This window comes from Phyllopteryx taeniolatus, chromosome 2, assembly GCF_024500385.1.
Source record: "Phyllopteryx taeniolatus isolate TA_2022b chromosome 2, UOR_Ptae_1.2, whole genome shotgun sequence".
NCBI lineage: Eukaryota > Metazoa > Chordata > Actinopteri > Syngnathiformes > Syngnathidae > Phyllopteryx > Phyllopteryx taeniolatus.
Genome location: NC_084503.1, coordinates 6693154 through 6714523, shown reverse-complemented (window position 1 = coordinate 6714523; position 21370 = coordinate 6693154). Strand labels below are relative to the sequence as shown.

At 50.9% G+C, this 21370-nt stretch overlaps 1 protein-coding gene across 2 annotated transcripts; it reads left to right on the top strand.

The window, feature by feature from the left end:
* The first annotated feature begins 344 nt into the window (after window positions 1-344).
* On the top strand, window positions 345-20688 carry slc9a5 (solute carrier family 9 member A5). 2 transcript variants are annotated; one of them, XM_061757206.1, is made up of 16 exons: window positions 345-649; window positions 4639-4941; window positions 5124-5287; window positions 8502-8580; window positions 8675-8852; window positions 9799-10019; window positions 12753-12955; window positions 13539-13628; window positions 14937-15007; window positions 15077-15203; window positions 15283-15371; window positions 15576-15702; window positions 16658-16807; window positions 16875-16944; window positions 17337-17471; window positions 17744-20688. In XM_061757206.1, exons 1-16 carry the CDS (start codon window positions 391-393, stop codon window positions 18238-18240), a joined length of 2763 nt encoding a protein of 920 aa, XP_061613190.1. In that variant the 5' UTR covers window positions 345-390; the 3' UTR covers window positions 18241-20688. The 2 variants fall into 2 exon arrangements, with proteins under 2 accessions (XP_061613190.1, XP_061613200.1); XM_061757216.1 differs by lacking the exon at window positions 13539-13628.
* The last annotated feature ends 682 nt before the right edge of the window (window positions 20689-21370 follow it).

Below are 21370 nucleotides of genomic sequence, written 5' to 3'. Positions count from 1 at the left end.
AGGCAAACTGCGCGCGGGTATAAAGAAGCCTTTTGAGTTGCTCGTCAAGCTTTGGAATACAAGGAAAGCATGTAGTGGATGCAATGAATAAATGCCATGTTTAAATAAACATAACAGTGAAGTAATAATAATAGTATAGTGTGTGTGTATAAAAGTGTGCCCCAGCCCCCACTGTAAAATGGGTCGAGAACCGCCACTGCGTGGAGCGCGCGAATGACTCCTCGAAGGCAAAAGAATAAATCAACCCAAAATAATAAGAACTAAATAGTCCTCGGGCTGGGTCACGCGACTCCGTGGCCCCGCCCCACCTCTGCTCCCCGGGGGCGCGCGCGCGTGCAAGTGCAAGCGCAAGTGTTTATAAGCGGCACGAGGACGCCCAGACGCGGGAACATGCCTGCGCTCGTCAACGTGCGTGTGCGCGTACCCGCGCCACCGCCGCTGCCGCTGCCGCCGCTGCCGCTGCTGCTGCTCCTGCTCCTCGCGGCTTCCGGCACCGGGAGCGGCCCCGTCGGGCCCCCCGGCTCGTCTCCCCCCGAGGAGCATCCGAACCGCGGCGGCGGGTTCCGGGTGGTCCAGTGGGAGTGGAGCTACGTGCAGACCCCTTACGTCATCGCCGTGTGGCTCCTGGTGGCCAGCGTGGCCAAAATCGGTGAGTTGATGACGTCACAGATTGCCATCAGAATCCAAAAGTTGGTTTGGGGGGGAGTGATGAGTCATGTTTCGGCTTTCTTGCGGTGGCCACTTCATTAGGTACACCTCTTCTGTGTGTGTGTGACGTTTGTGTGTTTTGTTAATACGTGTGTGTGTTACGTGGGTCTCTCTTTGGAAATAGGTTTGCGTAATTTTCTATATAAGTGTGTTGTGTACACGATGTTAACTAAAGACCACGTTGCATCTTGAACACACACGCAAAGTTGACGTGTCATGTCAAAACGAGTTTGGTGATGATGGATTATGGAATATGCATATACGATCGTAATCGCGTTTTCGGGTAAAGTCCGAGTGGACGGAGGGAAAGTGCTTTGAGGCAGGATTTAAAAAAAAAACAAAAAAAAATGTTTTTGTTAACACCAGCAGCCGGGCCACGTCATTAGGGACACCCCTCCTGCTATTTTTCCATCCCGAAAATATGAAAACATGACAAACATCCTGAGGGGCCGCAAAAGCTTCAAAGCAGAATATTCATGAGCTGCAGAGACTCCGCTCTTGTGTGTCACGTGTTTGTATCAAAACACGCACGAGAAGACATTAGTACGTCAACAGGTGGCGCTGTATACATGGAAGAGTGTGTGTGTGTGTGTCGGGAGGAGTTTTCCATCCGCTGGTCCTCCACGTTTGCACTTCAGCACCTGCACATTCCCCGATTCGCTTATTTTTGGATTCCCTATTTTCCCCTCCAATTCTGTTTCAGTTCTTTTCTTTTTCTTTTTTGATTCACTTGTTCATTTTTTTTCGAATTTCTTTCCAAATTTAAATGTTCTTTTTTTTTTTGGGTTGTTTTTACCACCCGCAGCTTCACCAATTCACACATTTCCCCCCAAATTGATTTTCAATCAATGTTTCGATCATTTTTTTCAGGAACCCGCCCCGAAAATGCTTATCCAAGAGTTTTTTTTCTTTTTTCTTTTTCAATACAACGCTAATGGCCGTCAATTGTTTGCGGATTTTCAGTGTGGGCGCTCGGGCCCGTTCCCGAACACCCGCTGTATATTCGAACGCTTTATGCACAAAACCGATACAAAACAAAGACGTTTGGCGCGTTCGATAACAACCGGCCGTGCTTCACGACCGAACTTCAGCAACTTCGCCAGGCTAAGGAGGACGCCGACGGAATTTGGGGACGGGGCCCCTGTCCAAACGAGCTCGAAACCCGACGACAAAAGAATTTAACATCGCAACGAGAAATGAGGCAGAAAAGATGGAAAAACTGTTTACTGCTAACGACTCCAAGTCAGTCTGGCGAGGATTAAAATCGTTAACCGACTTCAAGCGACCATCCCCCCAAGAGGAGAACAAAAGAGGAGCCCACACACAGCTTGGGCTCTGGTACCAGTCCTCTCGAGAGGGGTTGGACTGTCTTCCATTCTGGAGTTGCCCACGGTGAGAGGCGTTCAGAGTACCCACCCTTGTTGGAGTCCTTGGAGAGCGCTCCCGCTGGTGACTCCATCGTTCTGCTGGGGGACTTCAATGCTCATGTGGGAAATAACAGTGAGACCTGGAAGGGCGTGATTGGGAGAACCCCCCCCCCCCCCCCCGATCAGAACCCGAGTGGTGTTCTGTTATTGGACTTCTGCGCTCATCACGGCTGTCAACTGATCACCACCTGGTGGTGAGTCAGCTCCGATGGTGGGGGAAGATGCCGGTCCGACGTGGTTGGCCCAAACGCATCGTGAGGGTCTGCTGGGAACGTCTGGCAGAATCCCCTGTCAGAAGGAGTTTTAACTCCCACCTCTGACAGGACTTTGCTCATGTTCGCGGGCAGGCGGTGGACATCGAGTCCGAGCGGACCATGTTCCGCGCCTCCATTGCTGAGGCCGCCGACCGCAGCTGTGGCCGTAAGGTGGTCGGTGCCTGTCGTGGTGGCAATCCCCGAACTCGTTGGTGGAAACCAACGGTGAGGGACGCTGTCAAGCTGAAGAAGGAGTCCTGTCGGGCCTTTTTCCTGAGGCAGCTGATGGGTACTGGCTGGCCAAGCGGAATGCAGCTTTGGTGGTCGCTGAAGCAAAAACTCGGGTATGGGAGGAGTTAGGTGAGGCCATGTAGAACGACTTCCGGAGGGCTTCGAGGAAATTGTGGTCCACCCGCCGGCGTCTCAGGAGGGGGAAGCAGTGCACCATCAACACTGTGTATAGTGGTGATGGGGCGCTGCTGACCTCGACTTGGGACGTTGTGAGCCGGTGGGGAGAATACTTCAAAGACCTCCTCAATTCCACCGACACGCCTTCCCATGAGGGAGCAGAGTCTGGGGTCTCTGCGGCGGGCTCTCCTATCTCTGGGGCTGAGGTCACCGAGGTGGTTAAAAAGCTCCTCGGTGGCAAGGCCCCGGGGGTAGATGAGATTCCTAAAGGCTCTGGATGTTGTGGGGCTGTCCTGGTTGACACACCTCTGCAACATCGCATGGACATCGGGGAATCGGCATCTGGATTGGCAGACTGGGGTTTTGGTCCCCTTTTTTAAGAGGGGTGTGTTCCAACTACAGGGGGATCAGACTCCTCAGTCTCCCTGGTAAGGTCTATTCAGGGGTGCAGGAGAGGAGGGTCCGTCGGGAAGTTGAATCTCAGATTCAGGAGGAGCAGTGTGGTTTTCGTCCTGGCCGTGGAACAGTGGACCAGCTCTACACCCTCGGCAGGGTCCTCGAGGGTGCGTGGGAGTTCGCCCAACCATTCTACGTGTGTTTTGTGGACTTGGAGAAGGCGTTCGACAGTGTCCCTTGGGGAGTCCTGTGGGGGGTGCTTCGGGAGTATGGGGTACCGAACCCCCTGATACGGTCTGTTCAGTCCCTGTACGACCTGTGTAAGAGTTTGTTCCGCATATCCGGCAGTAAGTCGGACTCGTTTCCGGTGAGGGTTGGACTCCGCCAAGGCTGCCCTTTGTCACGATTCTGTTCATAACTTTTATGGACAGAATTTCTAGGCGCAGCCAAGGCGTAGAGGGGGTCCGGTTTGGTGGCCTCAGTATTGCATCTCTGCTTTTTGCAGATGATGTGGTTCTGTTGGCTTCATCAAGCCGTGACCTCCAACTCTCACTGGAGCGGTTCGCAGCTGAGTGTGAAGCGGTTGGGATGAAAATTAGCACCTCCAAATCTGAGACCATGGTCCTCAGTCGGAAAAGGGTGGCGTGCCCTCTCCGGGTCGGGATGAGATCCTGCCCCAAGTGGAGGAGTTCAAATATCTCGGGGTCTTGTTCAGGAGTGAGGGAAGAATGCAACGGGAGATCGACAGGCCGATCTGTGCAGCGTCTGCAGTGATGCGGACTTTGTATCGGTCCGTTGTGGTGAAGAAGGAGCTAAGCCGGAAGGCGAAGCTCTCAATTTACTGGTCGATCTATGTTCCTACCCTCACCTATGGTCACGAGCTGTGGGTTGTGACCGAAAGAACAAGATTGAGTTTCCTCCGCAGGGTGTCCGGGCTCTCCCTTAGAGAGAGGGTGAGAAGCTCGGTCATCCGGGAGGAGCTCAGAGTAGAGACGCTGCTCCTTCGCATTTGAGAGGAGACAGATGAGGTGGCTCGGGCATCTATTTAGGATGCTTCCTGGATGCCTCCCTGGTGAGGTGTTCCGGGCACGTCCCACCGGGAAGAGACCCCGGGGAGGACCCAGCTCTACGTCTCTCAGCTTGCCTGGGAACGCCTCGGGATCCCCCCGGAAGAGCTGGATGAAGTGGCTGGGGAGAGGGAAGTATGGGTGTCCCTGCTCAAGCTACTGCCCCCGCGACCCGACCTCGGCTAAGCGGAAGACAATGGATAAATGAATGCATCGTGAGACCAAGGAAAGTGAACGGCGCTACGGCGGAGGGGCGGGGGTGCGCTTGCGGGCGTCCTGAAATTTCACAGCAAAATGAGAACGTCGATGATGATGATCTCGTGATGATGATGGTGATCTCACGATGATGATGACGATGACGTTGCGGGTGTGCGTCAGTGTTCCACTTTTCGCAGCGTTTCACCACTGTGGTTCCCGAGAGCTGCCTGTTAATCCTGTTGGGTCTGGTCCTGGGCGGCCTGGTCCTTCTGGCCAATGAGAAGCAGCTGTACCAGCTGGAGCCCGCCCTCTTCTTCCTGTTCCTGCTGCCGACCATTGTGGGCGACGCCGGCTACTTCATGCCCGCGCGCCTCTTCTTTGACAACCTGGGCGCCATCCTCACGTACGCCGTGGCCGGAACGCTCTGGAACGCTTTCTGCACAGGATTCGGACTGCACGCCGCAAACGTCATGGGACTCATCGGTCAGCCAGCGCGCAACTCCCGCCGCCGCTGCCGCCGCACACACGTGACACTCAACGCTGTGTGTTTTTGTGTGTTTGTCTGTATGTGTGTGTGTGTGGGTTTGTGTGTTTGTTGTGCACGTTTGTGAGTATGTTTGAGTGTGTGTGTGTGTGTGCGCGCGCGTGTGTGACCATGTCTACAGACGAGCGCGTGCAGGCCGGCCTGATGGACTTCCTGTTGTTCGGAGCGTTGATCTCGGCCGTGGACCCGGTGGCCGTGTTGGCCGTCTTCGAGGAAGTTCACGTCAACGACACGCTCTTCATCATCGTCTTCGGAGAGTCGCTGCTCAATGACGCCGTCACCGTGGTGATGGCATGCACACACACACACACACACATGCACTTGTGATGAGTGAAATTTCAAGATGATTCGTTGAACTCGACGCCTCATTGGGGTCGCAGGTTGCAGTGGCTTTCCCAGACTTCCCCGTCTAAAGTCCCTTTCACGCCGCCCACCAAAACCGCCTGTTTCCAGTTTCAGTGTTCTGCGCAGATGGCACCAATACGGAATGGGGTGTTTACGCTGCCCCACAAACTTTGCCAGCTTCGAAGGTCGTATCAAGTCCTTCTCACGCTGCCCGTCAGAGCTTGCAGTTTTTTCCAGCTCGCCGTGGCGTTCCAAAGGTACCGACACAGAACGCAGGGTTGAGGTCAACCTGTCAATTTGCCAGCTTGGAAGGCGGCATCACAGGCGGAAACATTGTCCGCGTCTGTCAATGTGTGAAGTTTGACACGCGACGTTCTCGTCTCCCGCCTCGCTGTGTTGAAAGGGGCTTCTGAGGACCTCCTGTCGACAGAAACATTCCCAGTCCACGCAGTCCCATCACAGAAGTGCCAGTAGGTCTGCTGCGAGGTTTCCCCCGCCACCAGAACCAAGTTAGCATGTGGCGGATTTCGGAGGCCCGGGCCCCCCGCGGGGACCGGATTCCGTAGCAACCGTGACCTTTCCGTCACCAGCCTTAAATCCCGGTGACCGTGGGAGAGGTTCAGGAATGTACGTGGACCGGTCTGGACCGTGACATTCTGATTGACGGTTTGTTGAGCTCACCATCCGTCCTTACCTGACATACTTAGTACTTATTAGTACTTAGCATAATTCCTCCACCTCCCGCAGGGCTTTACTATCTCCCTGCTGGGAATAATCCATCATTTTCCCATTTGGAGGCTCTCAGCTTCACATTCAAAGCTGAAGGTCACAGTACACTTCATGAGGTCCTAGCAGAGATGGGATCAAGTCACAAGTCTTACCCTTCAAGTGTCAAGGAAGTCCTGAATCATTTTGTCTTGGGAAAGTCAAGCCTATTCACCTTATTAATACTGTCTTAGCTGCAGTATGTGGTCTTCACAAAGAGAGAAGACCAGCAGACCATTTGACCATGATGTCACATGTACTTCTGATGGCAACCACTCGCAAACAAACAAAAAAAAACCTCCTTCGGCCAAGGCAGCGCCGTCATGAAAGCAGGTGAAACAGCTTGAATGATGATTTTAGCCTTCGTACTGTGATTGTGTGAATTCACATTCAGACAGAAACACACAAACAGACACAAACACACGCATAAGAATCAGTGCACAGCACTACTCCCTCCCCCCACCGATTGTTTACAAACATTTGTAAAAGTTCTATAAAGTCAGATCATATCATCGGATCATGTGTATAACCTGTACTGTACGTACAACACCTCAACATGTCCGAAGTCAAGTCCTGTCCCGAATTAACTTAATCTTTAAAGTCCAAGCCCAGTCTCAAGTCTTTTAGTTTTTGTCATGTCACAAGTCGTCACAAGGCACTTCTGTCCAATTGGCAGACTGAAGTCCCCATCTCTGGATCCTGGATAACGAAACTGGACCCACTCTGCGCCATGTCTGCTTTTACAAAGGAATAGTGCAAAGTGGGTCCATAACGATGGCAAACAGTACTCGTGACAAAGGTTTGGTGGAATCCAAGATCTATAGCATCTACAGTGAATCAAGATCCCAATCTCAGATTGTGGTGGGACTCAGTAGTTTTGGACCCGGGGAGGTCCCCAACAGAACAGCAGCTGTGGCTCCGTCGGTAGAGCGACTCATCCGCTGACCGAAGGGTCAACGGGCCGAAAAGCGGCTCCGACTGTCTCCTGTCGAAGTGTCCTTGGGCAAGACACTGAACCCTAAATTGCCTACAGGTCTGAGTTGTAAATGAGAAACGTTTCTCAATTGCTTTACCTGGTCCAACAAACGAAATAGATACGTAAATACGTAAAACAGAACTCCGTGAGGAACCCTGTCTGTCTTTTTCCTGGACTGGTCGAAAAACCTCCCATGAACCGGAGAGAGGACTTCCTCCTTTTAGAGCAGGAGTGTCAATCTCATCATATTTGTGGTTTCCCTCAGAGGGCCCCCGGGCCGTGAGTTTGATATCTATGCTATTGAGGATTGAGCATTTCCCAGGAAATTTAAGGATTGTAGTCTCGCTGGAGATGTACCAGACCGTCTTGAAAGGGACGAAAGCCAATCCAGAAACACTGTCCTGGATTTCCACGCCGTTTAAGACTTTTATTGGCGGTGGAGCATTTAACGATTAAATCTTTGAGCAGATTAGCCGACCCCCCCCCCCCCCCCCGCTAATCCTCATCAGAACTTCGAATATGAGCTAATCCTGCCAACAGGTGGACCAGAGTGACCTGACCCACACTCGCTTACACCAAGAACCGACACGGCGCCAGCTGGCATCCTTTCCATCTCAACAGCTGTCAATCACGCCGCCACATTCAGCCACCATTTTGTGATTGGACACATCATATATCCAAACGTCATCGTCTTTGTTAGCAGCTTGAGTCGCCGAGTAGCTGGTAGCTAGTAGTTCTGGGCTAATGCGGGGTCGGCAACCTTGAATATGCAAAAAGCCATTTGGACCGTCTCACGGAGACAAAACAACACCGGGAGCCACAAAACCCTTTTGACATCGAAAAGTGAGGATAATAATGCATGTGTCGTTTTTTTTGCAAAACGATACTGTTTTGCAATTATGAAATTGAAATTAACCGCTACAGAGAACACAAAAGTGTGATTTCTGCATGTAACAACAACGCTGAAAAAAGACATTTGGTTCAAGCTTAACTTTCAAATAAAATAGTCATTATCTATGAAGAGGAAGTGCCCCCAATTGAACAGGAAATGAAAGGGAAGTTGATTTGTTATTAAGAGTCTCAAAGGGCTTCCCTGGCCCACAGCAGACAAAGATGGGCGACATCCCCTGACCAAACGGGCAGGGCAAAACTCCCAAAAACTGTTCAGCTATTTGAAAATTTCAAAATCATTTCTACCCTTTTTGGACCGATTCAAACCCTCCCAACTTTGAACAGTCCACCTCATTCCTATTCCTTTTTTTTTTTTCAACATTTCTAAATAAAAGGCCAAAATGAGATTTTTGGAAATCGCAGGAGTCGGCAGGCACAATCAGAATTTGCGCAGGAACTTTCGAGTTAAATGGAAGCTAGTGTCCAGAAGCTAACAGCTAGCGTCCTCGTGTCGTGTTCCAGGTGTTGTACAAAGTTTATATTTCCTTTGTGGAAGTCGGAGTGGAGAACGTGCAGACGGCAGATTACTTCAAAGGGATCGGTGAGTGGCGATAAGAAGGCGAAACGTTTTTCACGGCAAATGAACGCTCAAATCCTCGGAATGAAAAGACGTCATTCCGTTGTGTTGTTCGCAGCGTCCTTCCTGGTGGTCAGCGTGGGCGGGACCTTAGTGGGTCTGGTCTTCGCGGTCCTCCTGAGCTTCATCACGCGCTTCACCAAAAAGGTTCGAATCATCGAGCCGCTCTTCGTCTTCCTGCTGGTCTACCTCGCCTACCTCACCGCCGAGCTCTTCTCCCTGTCTTCCATCTTGTCGTAAGTCGCGTCGCCTACCTGTCGGCTGAAGACAAAACCACGAATGATGAATGATTTTACAGCGGTACCTTGACTCGCAGCTGCCACAACTTAGCAGTTTTTACAGTTAGGAGCTGCCGCTCAGTGCGTTTTTTTCCCCATTTTCCGTTGCGAGCCCAAATTTGGGTTCCATGCAGGCAAGGAGCGCCACGGGCGCCGATGCATTTTCAGTCTTGCTCCGGGTACTGCGGTTTCCATCCCAAAAACATGCGTGGCAGGTTGATTGAAGACGCTAAATGGCCCGTAGGTGTGAATGTGAGTGCGAATGGTTGTTTGTTGATATGTGCCCTGCGATTGGCTGGCGACCAGTTCGGGGTTCACCGCTGCCTCTCGCTGGGAACGGCGCCATCACGCCCGCGACCCTCGTGATTGAGAAGCAATATGGAAAATGGATGGATGGATTACTTTTTTCTTTTTGGGGAGAACCAACCCTGAAATTACTGCTGGTTTATTCCCACTGATTCAAGAATTTTGGGGGTTTTAAAAACATGTTTTATTATTTTTGTCAGTTATCTGCAAATTTTTGCTATTGGTGGTCCGGCCCGGTTCCTACCCCTGCTAATCGGGGGGGTCCACCGTATCAATGTTAAGCCAGGCGCACACCGAACGACCATGCCCAACTTGACGCAACAATGACTGTGCCCGCTGGCATTCTTGTGTGAAAAACAAAGTCGTACGGCGCCACCTGCACGATTTTATTCAGCCACAAAGACGGAAAAAGTCGACCACAGCCTGCAGATTCCCTGCTAACGACCACGACTGCCAACGACTGCTAAAGCAGTTGCCGAAGCAATCCAGCGGTCGAGTGAACTCGGTCCGGGCGGTCGGGTGTGCGGCTGGCTTAAGACTCGACGTGATTTGATTGGCGGTGTGACCAATGGCGCGCGGTGTCTCTGTGCCCACCCAGAATGACGTTCTGCGGCATCGGCGCTAACAAGTACGTGGAGGCCAACATCTCGCAGAAGTCTCGGACCACGGTCAAGTACACCATGAAGACCCTGGCCAGCATCGCCGAGACCCTCATCTTCATCTTCCTCGGCATCTCCGCCGTGGACAAGTCCAAGTGGGCCTGGGACACGGGCCTAGTGGCCTGCACCCTCGTGTTCATCTTCGTCTTCAGAGCCATGGGTCAGTGCCCCTCCCCGCTCACGTCGTCCATCAAACAAGAAAAAAAAGAAGTCAAATTTATTCATTTATTTATATTTTTTTTTTTTAAACCGCCTTGTTTTTTTTATGCGTAAATGTCTCCCATGCTGAAACTGAGACACTTTAAATCCTTTTTTCAAAAAGTTTCAAATTTTAGGCATTCACAGTAAAGGCAGTCCTTCTACACTTCTTGCAAAACAGTAAAGACAAAAGTGCATAACGGAAAAGACATAAGCAGCTTCATAAAAATCTGTTTAATTATTTTATTAATTGATGATGTCATTGATATTTTTATTGCTATTGTTTTAGTGCTCACCCAATCACGTTCAAACGCGCTCATCCAATCACATTCAGATACGCACTCACTCAAGCACGTTCAAACACGCGCTCATCCAATCACGTTCAGACGCGCTCATCCAATCACCTTCAAACATACGCTCATCCAATCACGTTCAGAGACGCGCTCATCCAATCATGTTCAAACACGCGCTCATCCAATCACGCTCAAACATGCGCTCATCCAATCACGTTCAGACGCGCTCATCCAATCACATTCAGACACGCGCTCATCCAATCACCTTCAAACACACGCTCATCCAATCACGTTCAGAGACGCGCTCATCCAATCATGTTCAAACACGCGCTCATCCAATCACGCTCAAACATGCGCTCATCCAATCACATTCAGACGCGCTCATCCAATCACGTTCAGACGCGCTCATCCAATCACATTCAGACACGCGCTCATCCAATCACCTTCAAACATACGCTCATCCAATCACGTTCAGAGACTCGCTCATCCAATCATGTTCAAACACGCGCTCATCCAATCACGCTCAAACATGCGCTCATCCAATCACGTTCAGACACTAATAGGTCTTGTTGTTTTCATTTACAGTAGTCAGAAGTTTCTCTCTTTGGGCCAATGACTAGAACTTCAGTTTTGTCCTGGTTCATGCCTGGATCAGACTACAAGTAGAAATGTTTTCTTTCACGATTGCGCTACGTCAGACTACTGCCATAAAATCTTGCCCTATCTCTGTCAGACAGTGGCAACACTACATGACATTTATTCCGATCTTTTACGATCACGGGGCTTTATCTTTTCAAATCAAACACTGTCGGAGGGGCAGAGTCAGAACACGTCACCGGCCAACGCGACCGGATACACCTGTTACCGTGGCGACGATAGCAACAACGGATCACGCCAATGTATTGTATTGTGTTCGTGAAAAAATAACAAAAAGAGGAAAAGTGTGGTGTCCTCACCAGTGCTCGGGAGCGGGCATCCATTGAAGGATTGCTTGAGGTATGTTCATGTAGTTTTAATACAATACGGCTCGCAAGCAGGCAACATAATGTTATGTAGCGTAGCAAGCTAGAGCACTAACGGTTGTACGTGAGCACGCCGGCGTTCTGTCGAATCAAGCTCTAAAGCTTCGCGAAACATTGGTTTGTAGCGTCAATAAATGTTGACAACAGCGAGCGAGTATGTTGATAACGGCAAGCACGGGAGGTGAGCGGCGGTCACAGAATACGCAGTCCTATTGTCGACGTCGAGGTGCGCTGTCGGAGAGTTGTCATTGATCAACAAATCCCGGTCCTCCCCGTGTCTGCGTTGGTTTTCTCCGGGTACTCCGCTTTCCTCCCACATCCCAAAAACATGCGCGGTAGGTTGATTGCAGACTCTAAATTGCCCGTAGGTGGGAATGTTTGCGCGAATGGTTGTTTATTTATATGTGCTCTGTGATTGGCTGGCGACCAGTTCGGGGTGTATCCCGCCTCCCGCCCGAAGATAGCTGGGATAGGCTCCAGCGCCCGCCGCGACCCTTGTGAGGATAAAGCGGTACAGACAATGGATGGATGGATGGATGATGTCACACTACAAGAAATGTTGTCGGGCCGATCTGGGAAATCGCCTCTGATAGCTAATCGGGCCAATATCGGGGCTAAAATCCTGTCGTCTGATCTAGGCATAAACTGAAGAAAGTTCTGTGCTATCCAGGACTTGATGTCTAAAATTTGAAGTTTAAAAGAGCATCCATTGGAGTAGTGTCATCGGGAGACAGAGAGATGTACCGCCGCGTGTCGTCAGCGTAGCTGTGCAAGTTCACTCCGCGCCTCCTGATGACACCAGCAAGCGGGAGCAGATACAGACTGAATAGGAAAGGACCTGAAATAGAACCCTGCAGAATTAATAATAACCAGTAGTGACTGCTTGTGACTACTAATGACACTTATGATCACTAGTGACTGCTAGAGACCACTAAACAGTTAACAAGCACTAGTTACCACTAACGATATGTAGCCACCACTTACAACAGCGAGTGTGTGTTAATGACCGCTGTTGACAACTGATGAACACTAACAACCTCTAATGACTGCTAACCACAGCTAACAACAGCGAGTGACAGCTACCAACAGCTAATGACTGCCAATGGGTGCTGACAAGCGCTAGCAGCCGCTAAAGACCGTTTATACAACTAACAACCAATAATGACTGCTAACAACCGCTCGTAACCGCTAACGACATCTAGTCACTTACACTAACATCTACCTATCACTAACGACTAGCTCGTGCCCGCTAATGTCCACTAATGTCTGCTTGTGACTGCTAACAACTGCTACTCATCACTAGTCACCAGGAACCAGCGCCAAGGACTCCTAAAAGCCGCTAACAAGGTGTGACTTCCTGGGGCGTGTGCATATCCTCAGGCGTGGTGGGCCAGACTTGGGTCCTGAACCGGTTCCGTCTGGTGCCGCTGGAGAAGATCGACCAGGTGGTGATGTCGTACGGCGGCCTGCGGGGGGCGGTGGCCTTCGCTCTGGTGGTCCTGCTGGACGGCGAACACGTCAAGGCCAAAGACTACTTTGTGGCCACCACCATCGTGGTCGTCTTCTTCACCGTTATGTTCCAGGTATCGCAGCAAAACGCTCGGTTAGCAATGTGGCATGCTAACAAGAATTGAGTTATGAAGTGAGCTAATGCTAATGCGCTAACAAATCTGTATGGGTGAATTTGTGACCTTCTCATGTAAACGTCATCAGCTAAATCCAACACAACTTTATTGGCTTTGTTAGCTTAACAGCCAGGAGACAGTTTGACAGCTAAGACTGTTAGCGTGCCACACACACACACACACACACACACACTCGCCTCCCCCCCACACATACTTACATTCACATGTACAAATACACACTGACAGACAGACACACTCATTTACACATTCTCAGTCACGCACACACACACACACATGACCACAGACACACAATCAGGCAACAACACACTGGCATACAAACCCACAGACACGGACGCACCTAGCCAACAGCTTGCCAGCTAGCCGCTAGCGTCTCGGGATTGGTGGGAATACGTTTGTTTATTTCAACCTTTTCCCATCAGCGTGTGACTCACAATGCAGTCTAAACATCCTGCCCGTCACCATGGAGACCTGCATGTTTGTTCCTTAGAAATGCGCGTGTGCGCGTATGTGTGTGTCCTAGGGTTTGACCATCAAGCCGCTGGTCAAGTGGCTGAAAGTTCCTCGCTCCACCAGCAGGAAGCCCACCATCAACGAGGAGATTCATGAGAGGGTCAGCGTGTGTGTGTGTGTGTGTGTAAGAGGGGGGGAGTTAGTGTGAGAGTGTGCACTGGAAATGTGTGTGCGTGTCCCTATATAGTAGTGATGCACCAACGAAATGTTTGGGCCAAAAACGGCCCCAAAGTACATTTTCGGTTTGGGGCTGAAAGACTTTTGTCAGCGAAATAAAACGTCATGACACGGGCAGAACCGCGGCCGGCACGTGGACGTCGTCACTGTATTGTAACACTTTTTTTTTTTTTTTTCCCCGCTCTGCTAATTATTCAGTTGAGTTGACTGGGAGGTCACGATAATACACAGCAGCTGAAGTCACCGTTTGACAATGACATGCGTCAATCAATTATGCGACATAAATCAACCACCGTAGATGTGACGGCTAAATACAACTATTGGCTCCATATACAAAAATGAAGGTGCTTACTGCCGCAAGAATTGAGATTTGAACCACGTGGCTGTTCGCTCATCGCGCAAGCCCAAACCGGAGCGTCCCGAAGGCCCCCGTCGCCCCCGTCGCCGCCGCCGCCATAGTGGCTCCTTTCTTCCCGAGGCTCCGAACACACGGCATCATTTGCTAAGAGCGGATTAATGGCGCCTGAATCCGATGCAAAGTGGCACGCAGCAATGCTTATTTGAGCCACCGGCCGTCTAAACGTAGCCCTCGCAACAAATGGATTCCTTTTCCCCGCCAGTCGAAGCGCTTGCACGTTTAGATAGCCCTATAGTAGACCAGATATAGAAAGCGCTTCGCGGGGTTTCGCTTATGTTAGCATTAGCAGCTAGCTTTGTTGAGTGAGCAAACAGTTTCGCAGCGGGCCGGCCGTCACTGTCCGAGCTACCGGTCGCGGGCGGTCGGGTTTGATCGCTGTGGCATTCTCGAGAATCAGTCTCGTCGTTCTTTTGTGATTCACTTCATGTACAGATCGAGACATAGAATCCAAATTGACGAGTCTTGTTTCTTCTTTGTGGCCTCTTCTTGATTTGCGGCAAGCTGAGCGCAGTTAGTGCGTTGCTGCCGCCTAGGGGTTAAGTGATGAACACCTCTAACAGAGGCAAACTCGAACGGGGTAACGAGACAGGTTGTGTTCTTGGATGTAAAGTCGCGATTCCGAATAATTTGGATCCTATGACATAATATACTGCAATAGCTGTCCCGTGGTCATGTTCCTGACTTCATTTAAAAAAAAATGGAAATTCAGACAAATTGTTGTGGAAGTGAATTTCATTTCATTTTGGTGCACCACTGCGATCTTGTGATGATGATGATGATGATGTTGATGACGATGACGATGATCTCGGCCAGGCGTTCGACCACATCCTGACGGCGGTGGAGGACATCGCCGGCCTTCAGGGCTACCACCACTGGAGGGACAAGTGAGTGACAGCGCAGCGGTGATGTCATCTCCACGCGGTGATGTCACGGTGCCGTGATGATGTCATCAGGTGGGAGCAGTTTGACAAGAATCACCTGAGCAAGCTTCTGCTGAGGAAGTCGGTGTACAGGAAGAGCGAGCTGTGGGAGGCGTACCAGAAGATCAACATCCGAGACGCCATCAGCGTCATCGACCGGGTAGGCGCCGCCCGCCCACCCGCACGCGCCCTGGCCTTGGCGCGACACACGTGACCTCGGCGCGTTTCCGTGCGCGCAGGGTGGAAACGTTCTGACCTCGGCCAGACTCTCGTTGCCCTCCATGACCGGCAGGACCTCCTTTCCGGACGCCTCCGTCGCCAACTACCTGTGAGGCGCATCGCCGCTATACGTGTGTGTGTGTGTGTGTCTGTGTGTGTGTGCCTCACATGGAGCCACCACTGGGTGGCGCCACCGGAGGCCCTGAATTAGGGTCATCACGAACAAACCTGCCTTCCTCCTCGGGGGCCGTCGTGGCACGGGGTCGCCACCCGGGGGCGCCACGGCTCAAACGTGCGCCGGCGTGCTTTTCAGGCGCGAGAACGGCAGCGGCGTGTGTTTGGACCTTCAGGTCATCGATAACGTTCCCGGTGCCAAAGTGGAGGAGGGCATGGAGACTCATCACGTCCTCGCAGAAAACCTCTACAAACCCCGCAGACGAGTAACGTGCACACACACACTTGCATGTGTTTATGGCGCTTTGTCACATCATTTGAGCAATAACGGTAAAGACACGCCCACTGAATTTCCCTTGGAAAATCAATTGACTTGACCGATACGAGTGTTTGAATTATTGCCACTTATTGCCATCCAAAGTTCGAAGGTGGAGTTTTTCCGCACTTTGAATGGCAAAATGTCGTCCCAAAGGACGTTTGACGTTTTGCGAAGATGCTGACGACATTTTTGGATCTATCGGATTTCCACCAAAACGAACATAAGTGCATCTTCGTGCGGAAAGAGTTCCTTTTTTTTTTGGGCGCTTCTTTTACAAACGTCACTCAAGTGGTCTTTCGCGCGAACGCCACCGGAGGGAGCCTCGTGCTGTTCTGCAATCCACCGGAGGGATCTGTGATCAGGCGGCCATTTGTATTCACGCGATAGCAGACAGCAAAAGAAATTCCGTTATTTCTCATAATCAATGAATGAATACGTATGCATGTGCAACAGTGTCACAACCGTGACATGTCTTTACCGTGATTCCGATCATGTAAAGACAAGAGTGGAACGGCTCAAATGAGTCGTCGCTCGGTTCGGGATCATTGATGCGCTAGCATCCGCGGAGTTTGCAGGGCAAGCACGTGGAAATTGTTCACGTCACGTGATTTTTCGGAAGCTTTTTATGTCTTCGCCGTTATGCACGTTTGTCTTTCCCGTTATTCAAGAAGTGCGTTTCGCCATTTGCGCTGGCAATCGGGATTGCCTTGAGCGTCCATCATCAGCAACTTTTTGAGAATAGGACTTGAAGCGTGGCTGTTTCAGCCGTCCAAAACCAAGGCAGCATAAAACAATTCAAATTGTCATCACTGTTATTGATCAAATTATATGGAAATGACCCTAATGCGTGTGTGGTGTGTGTGTGTGTGTGTGTGCGTGCGTGCGTGCGTGCGTGCGTGTAGTACCAGTCGCACTACAGTCGTCACTTCATGCCGGCGGGCGAGAAGGAGCGGCAGGATCGAGAAGTTTTCCAGAGGAACATGAAGAGCCGCATGGAGACCTTCAAGTCGGGACGACACAAGCGGCACAAGAAGGAGCGAAGCGTCAAGAAGGTCAGGCCGCGCTCCTCGCAAATCGCAAATTCACGACGCAATGAAGGAAAGTCGGCTGATCCGACAGCGCCGAGGGTCCGACTCCAAGGACGACGCCGGAGACGAGTGCAGAAGAAACGTCAGCCGGCAGGTCAAAGGTAACGTTCGACGTCGCCGTCAAAGTCGCGCAAGCTAGGGGGCCGCGTTCACCCCGAGCGGACCTCGAGCGGGCCGGACCGGAATATTCCGGCAGGTCCGATGAGCGGAAAATAACCACGATTCCAAATTTGCTTTGGAATTTTTGTGCGTTTTCGTGCTTGGTTCCCACCAACAAAAACAAAACAAAAAAACAATGAAAAATGGAAAAAAATGGAAGGAAAAAAAATCTGCGAATAGCCGAACCGGCGGGTTCCGAAGCTAAGTATATGTTTGTGTGTGTGTGTGCGTGCGCCTCAAAGGCAGTCACCACTTGCGGTCGCCAGCAGGGGGCGCCACCACGGGGCCTCAACGTATTCGCGCTCTCACCTTGACTCGTGTGTGCGTGTGTCAGATCCCGCGGCGGCTCCTCTGGGCTCGGAGGAGGGCGGAGATCAAGGCGAGCGGTCAGACCCCGAGAAGGAGGAAGACGTCGGCATCGTCTTCATCGCCGTGAAACCGGAAACTCCCCAAAAACGTCCGCACTCAGGTACACGCCTGCGCCCGCGCATACTCACGAGTCTGCTTTCAGGCCTCACCGGGAGCGGCGTCACTTCTTTTTCCTTTTGAATCACTTAGACGTTCCCCAAATTCTCACTTTAAACTCCTAACTAATGTTTTCAATATCGTGTTAGTGAAAATGGAGACGAAAACGTCATTGCACCAACGGCGCAACCGTGGCTAACGTTACACGCAAACACGCACTCGATGACATATTGACACATACAGACGGACATGAATGACAGATGTGTGCGTCCTCAGTGGCGGTGACGACGGCGCCCCCCGGCGGCGACGCTCACCTCCCGTGGAAAGGCGGCGGCGTGCTGTGGCCGCCGCCCTGCGTGTCCCTGGAGGCCACCAAGGTGATCCCGGTGGACCTCCAGCAGGCCTGGAACCAAAGCATCTCGTCCCTGGAGAGCATCTCCTCGCCGCCGCCGGGCCCCGCCGAGCCCGTCCACCCTCGCGTCGGCGCTCTGTCCCGGCGCCAGGCCCCCCGGCCCGTCTCTTACACGGCGCCGGCCGGCGGCGCGGCGGGAACGGGGTTGCCCGCGGCGCCCGACTCCTCGCGCGTCCCGCTTGAAAAGGACGAAGAGGAAGAGGAGGAGGACGAGATGATGCCGCTGGTGCCGTCTCTGAGGCCGCCGCCGCCGCCCTTGCCGTGCCCCGGCGCCGCCTCGGGGGTGGGGAGGAAGCCCCGCGTGTACCTGAGGAGTCTGGTGACGGCGCCCCCGCCCGGCCGAGGCCCCACTCAGCTGTGAGCGCCCGGCCGCGCTTCCTGTCTGCGGCGCGTGCGCCGTCTCCAAAGGTTTCCTCCGATAGCGGCCTCCGCTCTAGCTGGCGCCGGCTGCACAGATAAGCGCCGCACCGCAACGTGTTCCTCAAAACCAAACGTCTCGAATTGCAAACCAAAAAATGGAGCAGTCAAAAAGTCACCAGCCCGATTTAATGCAACCGACTGATTATGGATTTTTAAATGTTCAACGTTCGAAGCTTTATTCCAAACCAAACCCTAAAGAAAGCTTTCTTGAAGCCTGACCCCTTCCGTCTTGCTGAAATTGTGCGCGTGTGTTTTTGATTTCCGGGCTGGTGAATACTTGTTTTACAAATAGGATGTACGTGAACAGAACCGCAGCCTCGATCTGGAATATCGCCGTCTTTGGCGGCGACGAGTCAAACGTTCCTCCGGTTGCTTCGATCCAGCGACCCCGACCGGCGGGGAAGTGCTCCGACCCGTTCGGTGGGTTGCGCGTGTACCGGCTTGCATCGGGCCCTCGTGTAATGTCATCGAAGCAAAAAGTCATCTTCAAAATAAAACATTCCTTGAAATGAAAATGTTCCTGTGACTTTTGCTTTTTGCGGCTTCCTGTTTTTCTTTCTCACTGATCCCGTTTTGCGCCGCCCGACTTTTTGATTTGCGATTTTTGCCGCAAACCTCTCAAGCAGGCGGGCTCCACGACGAGCGCGTCCTCATTGGCTACTTCCTTTTTCAGTGGCAGTCAATGACTGTCGAACGTAAATTAACTTTTCATATAAAAAGCATTTGTAAGAAAGCCGCGACTGTCTGTAACTGTGTCGTTAAAAGGCCCGCCCCCGCTCCCCGTAAACTATATGAGCAAATATCCATTCATCAACACGTTGATTAGCATAGCGGTGCCTCGGCATACGAGTTGAATTTGTGCCGGCACTTTGTAAAAACATCCTTAAGTGGAACGTAAAGCATGAAACACTTTGCGTATCTTGATTTGGTGCTGCAATCCAATTCATTGTGCCGCCGATGGGTTTGCGAGGGGCGTTGCCGGGCCGCGACACGCCCACGCACGCCGCCGACTTGCTGTAATAATCGGCATTTTTCGTGGAGGAAAAGGAAGGAATACGTGCCTGTGAGGAATGCTATATTATCTGTTTACATGCGTTGCTCCACAGTTTGTATTCACGTACCCGTTGCTCAAATGGCTGTAAAGTTGTGATTATTGATGCTAACGTTAGCATGTCAATGGCATTTTCCATTTTCCAAGCTAGCGAAATGAAGATGAAACTAAGAAGGCGTTTCACAATCGCACAATCGACACGGTCCGAAAAAATGCCCCCAAATTGCCAATATTGGACAAATGACGCTAGCGTATGGAAATTGGGTGAAAGCTGGCCTGCAGGCTCACGGGCGGCCTCTAGTGGTCCAAGGCAAAATTGTAAAAACAAATGTTGTTTGGAGGTGAAACTCCTCCTTCACATTCTGGGTTCTGTTTCACAAAGCAGGATTAGCCGGATCAGCTCAGTTTGAACCCGCATCGAGTCAGAGCACGCGAGACACGCTAGCTCCGAGCCCCGTTGCCGCGGTAACAGGGGAACGTCGTCAAAACGCGAACGTGACGACGGAAGGAAAAATGTCAGAGCAACGCAAACGAGCGATCAACGTTTGGGAACCGAGGACACGAATTGGTGGAAGTTTTGCCGGTGGAATTCTTTGTAAAATGGAACTTTTAAATGTTGCATTTGGAGAGGAGCCAACAAGGCCGACCGTCAAATTGCGCCTGTCAAACATTGACCCCAGAATATCCGTCACTTTACCACATTGCAATCATCCAATCAAGTCAAAGTCAGGACTTTCTGTCCGAGTCAAGAAAAATACAGAGTCATTGTTTGTTTTTATTCTTGAAAAATAGTCGCTATTCCGCTCACATTTTTGATCTTAAATCAGTACGACCATCTTGTAATATTTGTTTTTCATGAGCAAGTGATTTTCCTCCAAAATGCGACTTGATTCTTGTCATTTTTTTTCCTGCAAACTTTGTTCTCAATATTCAGGTTTTTCAATCTTACTATAATCGTGTTAGTTATTCTCGTAATCGGCGAGTTCACATTGATGGGGAGAGTTGTTCCATGCAGTCGTCGTCGTCATCAGTTTTGCAACAGTTGAAATGCTAGTTGAGCTTTCTTAATAAATGAAATCGGCATTTAAAAATTGATATTGGTCTGATATTTACATTTGTTTGATGATATTAAACATTTAAGTGGGGAAAGGATTGTTGTTCAGGGGGCCAATCTCTTTCGTCGAGCAGCGCAATGTGTCCATTTCTAGATATGCCATATCTCATGACGAATATACACAGATATATGTAAATGCGTGTATCAAATGTTTATATACAAGGCATGCTTTTGGTTGTGCATTGTACACTAATGCCAATAAAGATTCTGACTCTCAATTGAAACGGCGATATATGATTATTCTCATGTTCCTTTTTAGGGAGTCCAGTCAGAAGACCATTACAATAGTCAAGTGTACTTGACATAAACGCATGGATGCAAGCCTTCACTTGTTCACTTCGTCACACTTCTGTCGGGCCGATTACACGTTATTCGTGCCGACACTGCGCTCCTTGCATACTGTTGTCTGTTGTTGACCAATACTAGCCACTCATGTGCTGGAGAAGGATCTGCACCATTTGCACAATTGTCCAAAAAATAAGTACCGGCATTACCACATCACTGGTAACCTCTTATTGCTCAGTGACTGTGTTTCTGTTTTGACGTGTCAAAAGTATTCACGGTCAGTCTGCTGTCGTACTCGAGCGGCTCCAACTACCGGAGACAAATTCCTTGTGTGTTGGCAAATAAAGATGATTCTGATTCTGCTCGCTCACACTTTTGAAGGGAGCAAAGGTCAACAATCTGAAATCAAAGTTTTGCCTTTTGAAAACGGTTCGCAGTCGCACACTTGCGGAAGTGTGGAACGCACCGACGACATCGGCAGAAGCCGGATCTGATCCCTGCTTGACTTCACTTCCTGCTTCTCGCTGCTTGGGGCATTTTGCCTTCACTTTTGTCAGTCGCATGCCTGTGACCTTCTCAGGACATTAGGGCACGTTCTGGTCTGCTTTGTGGCCGGTTACT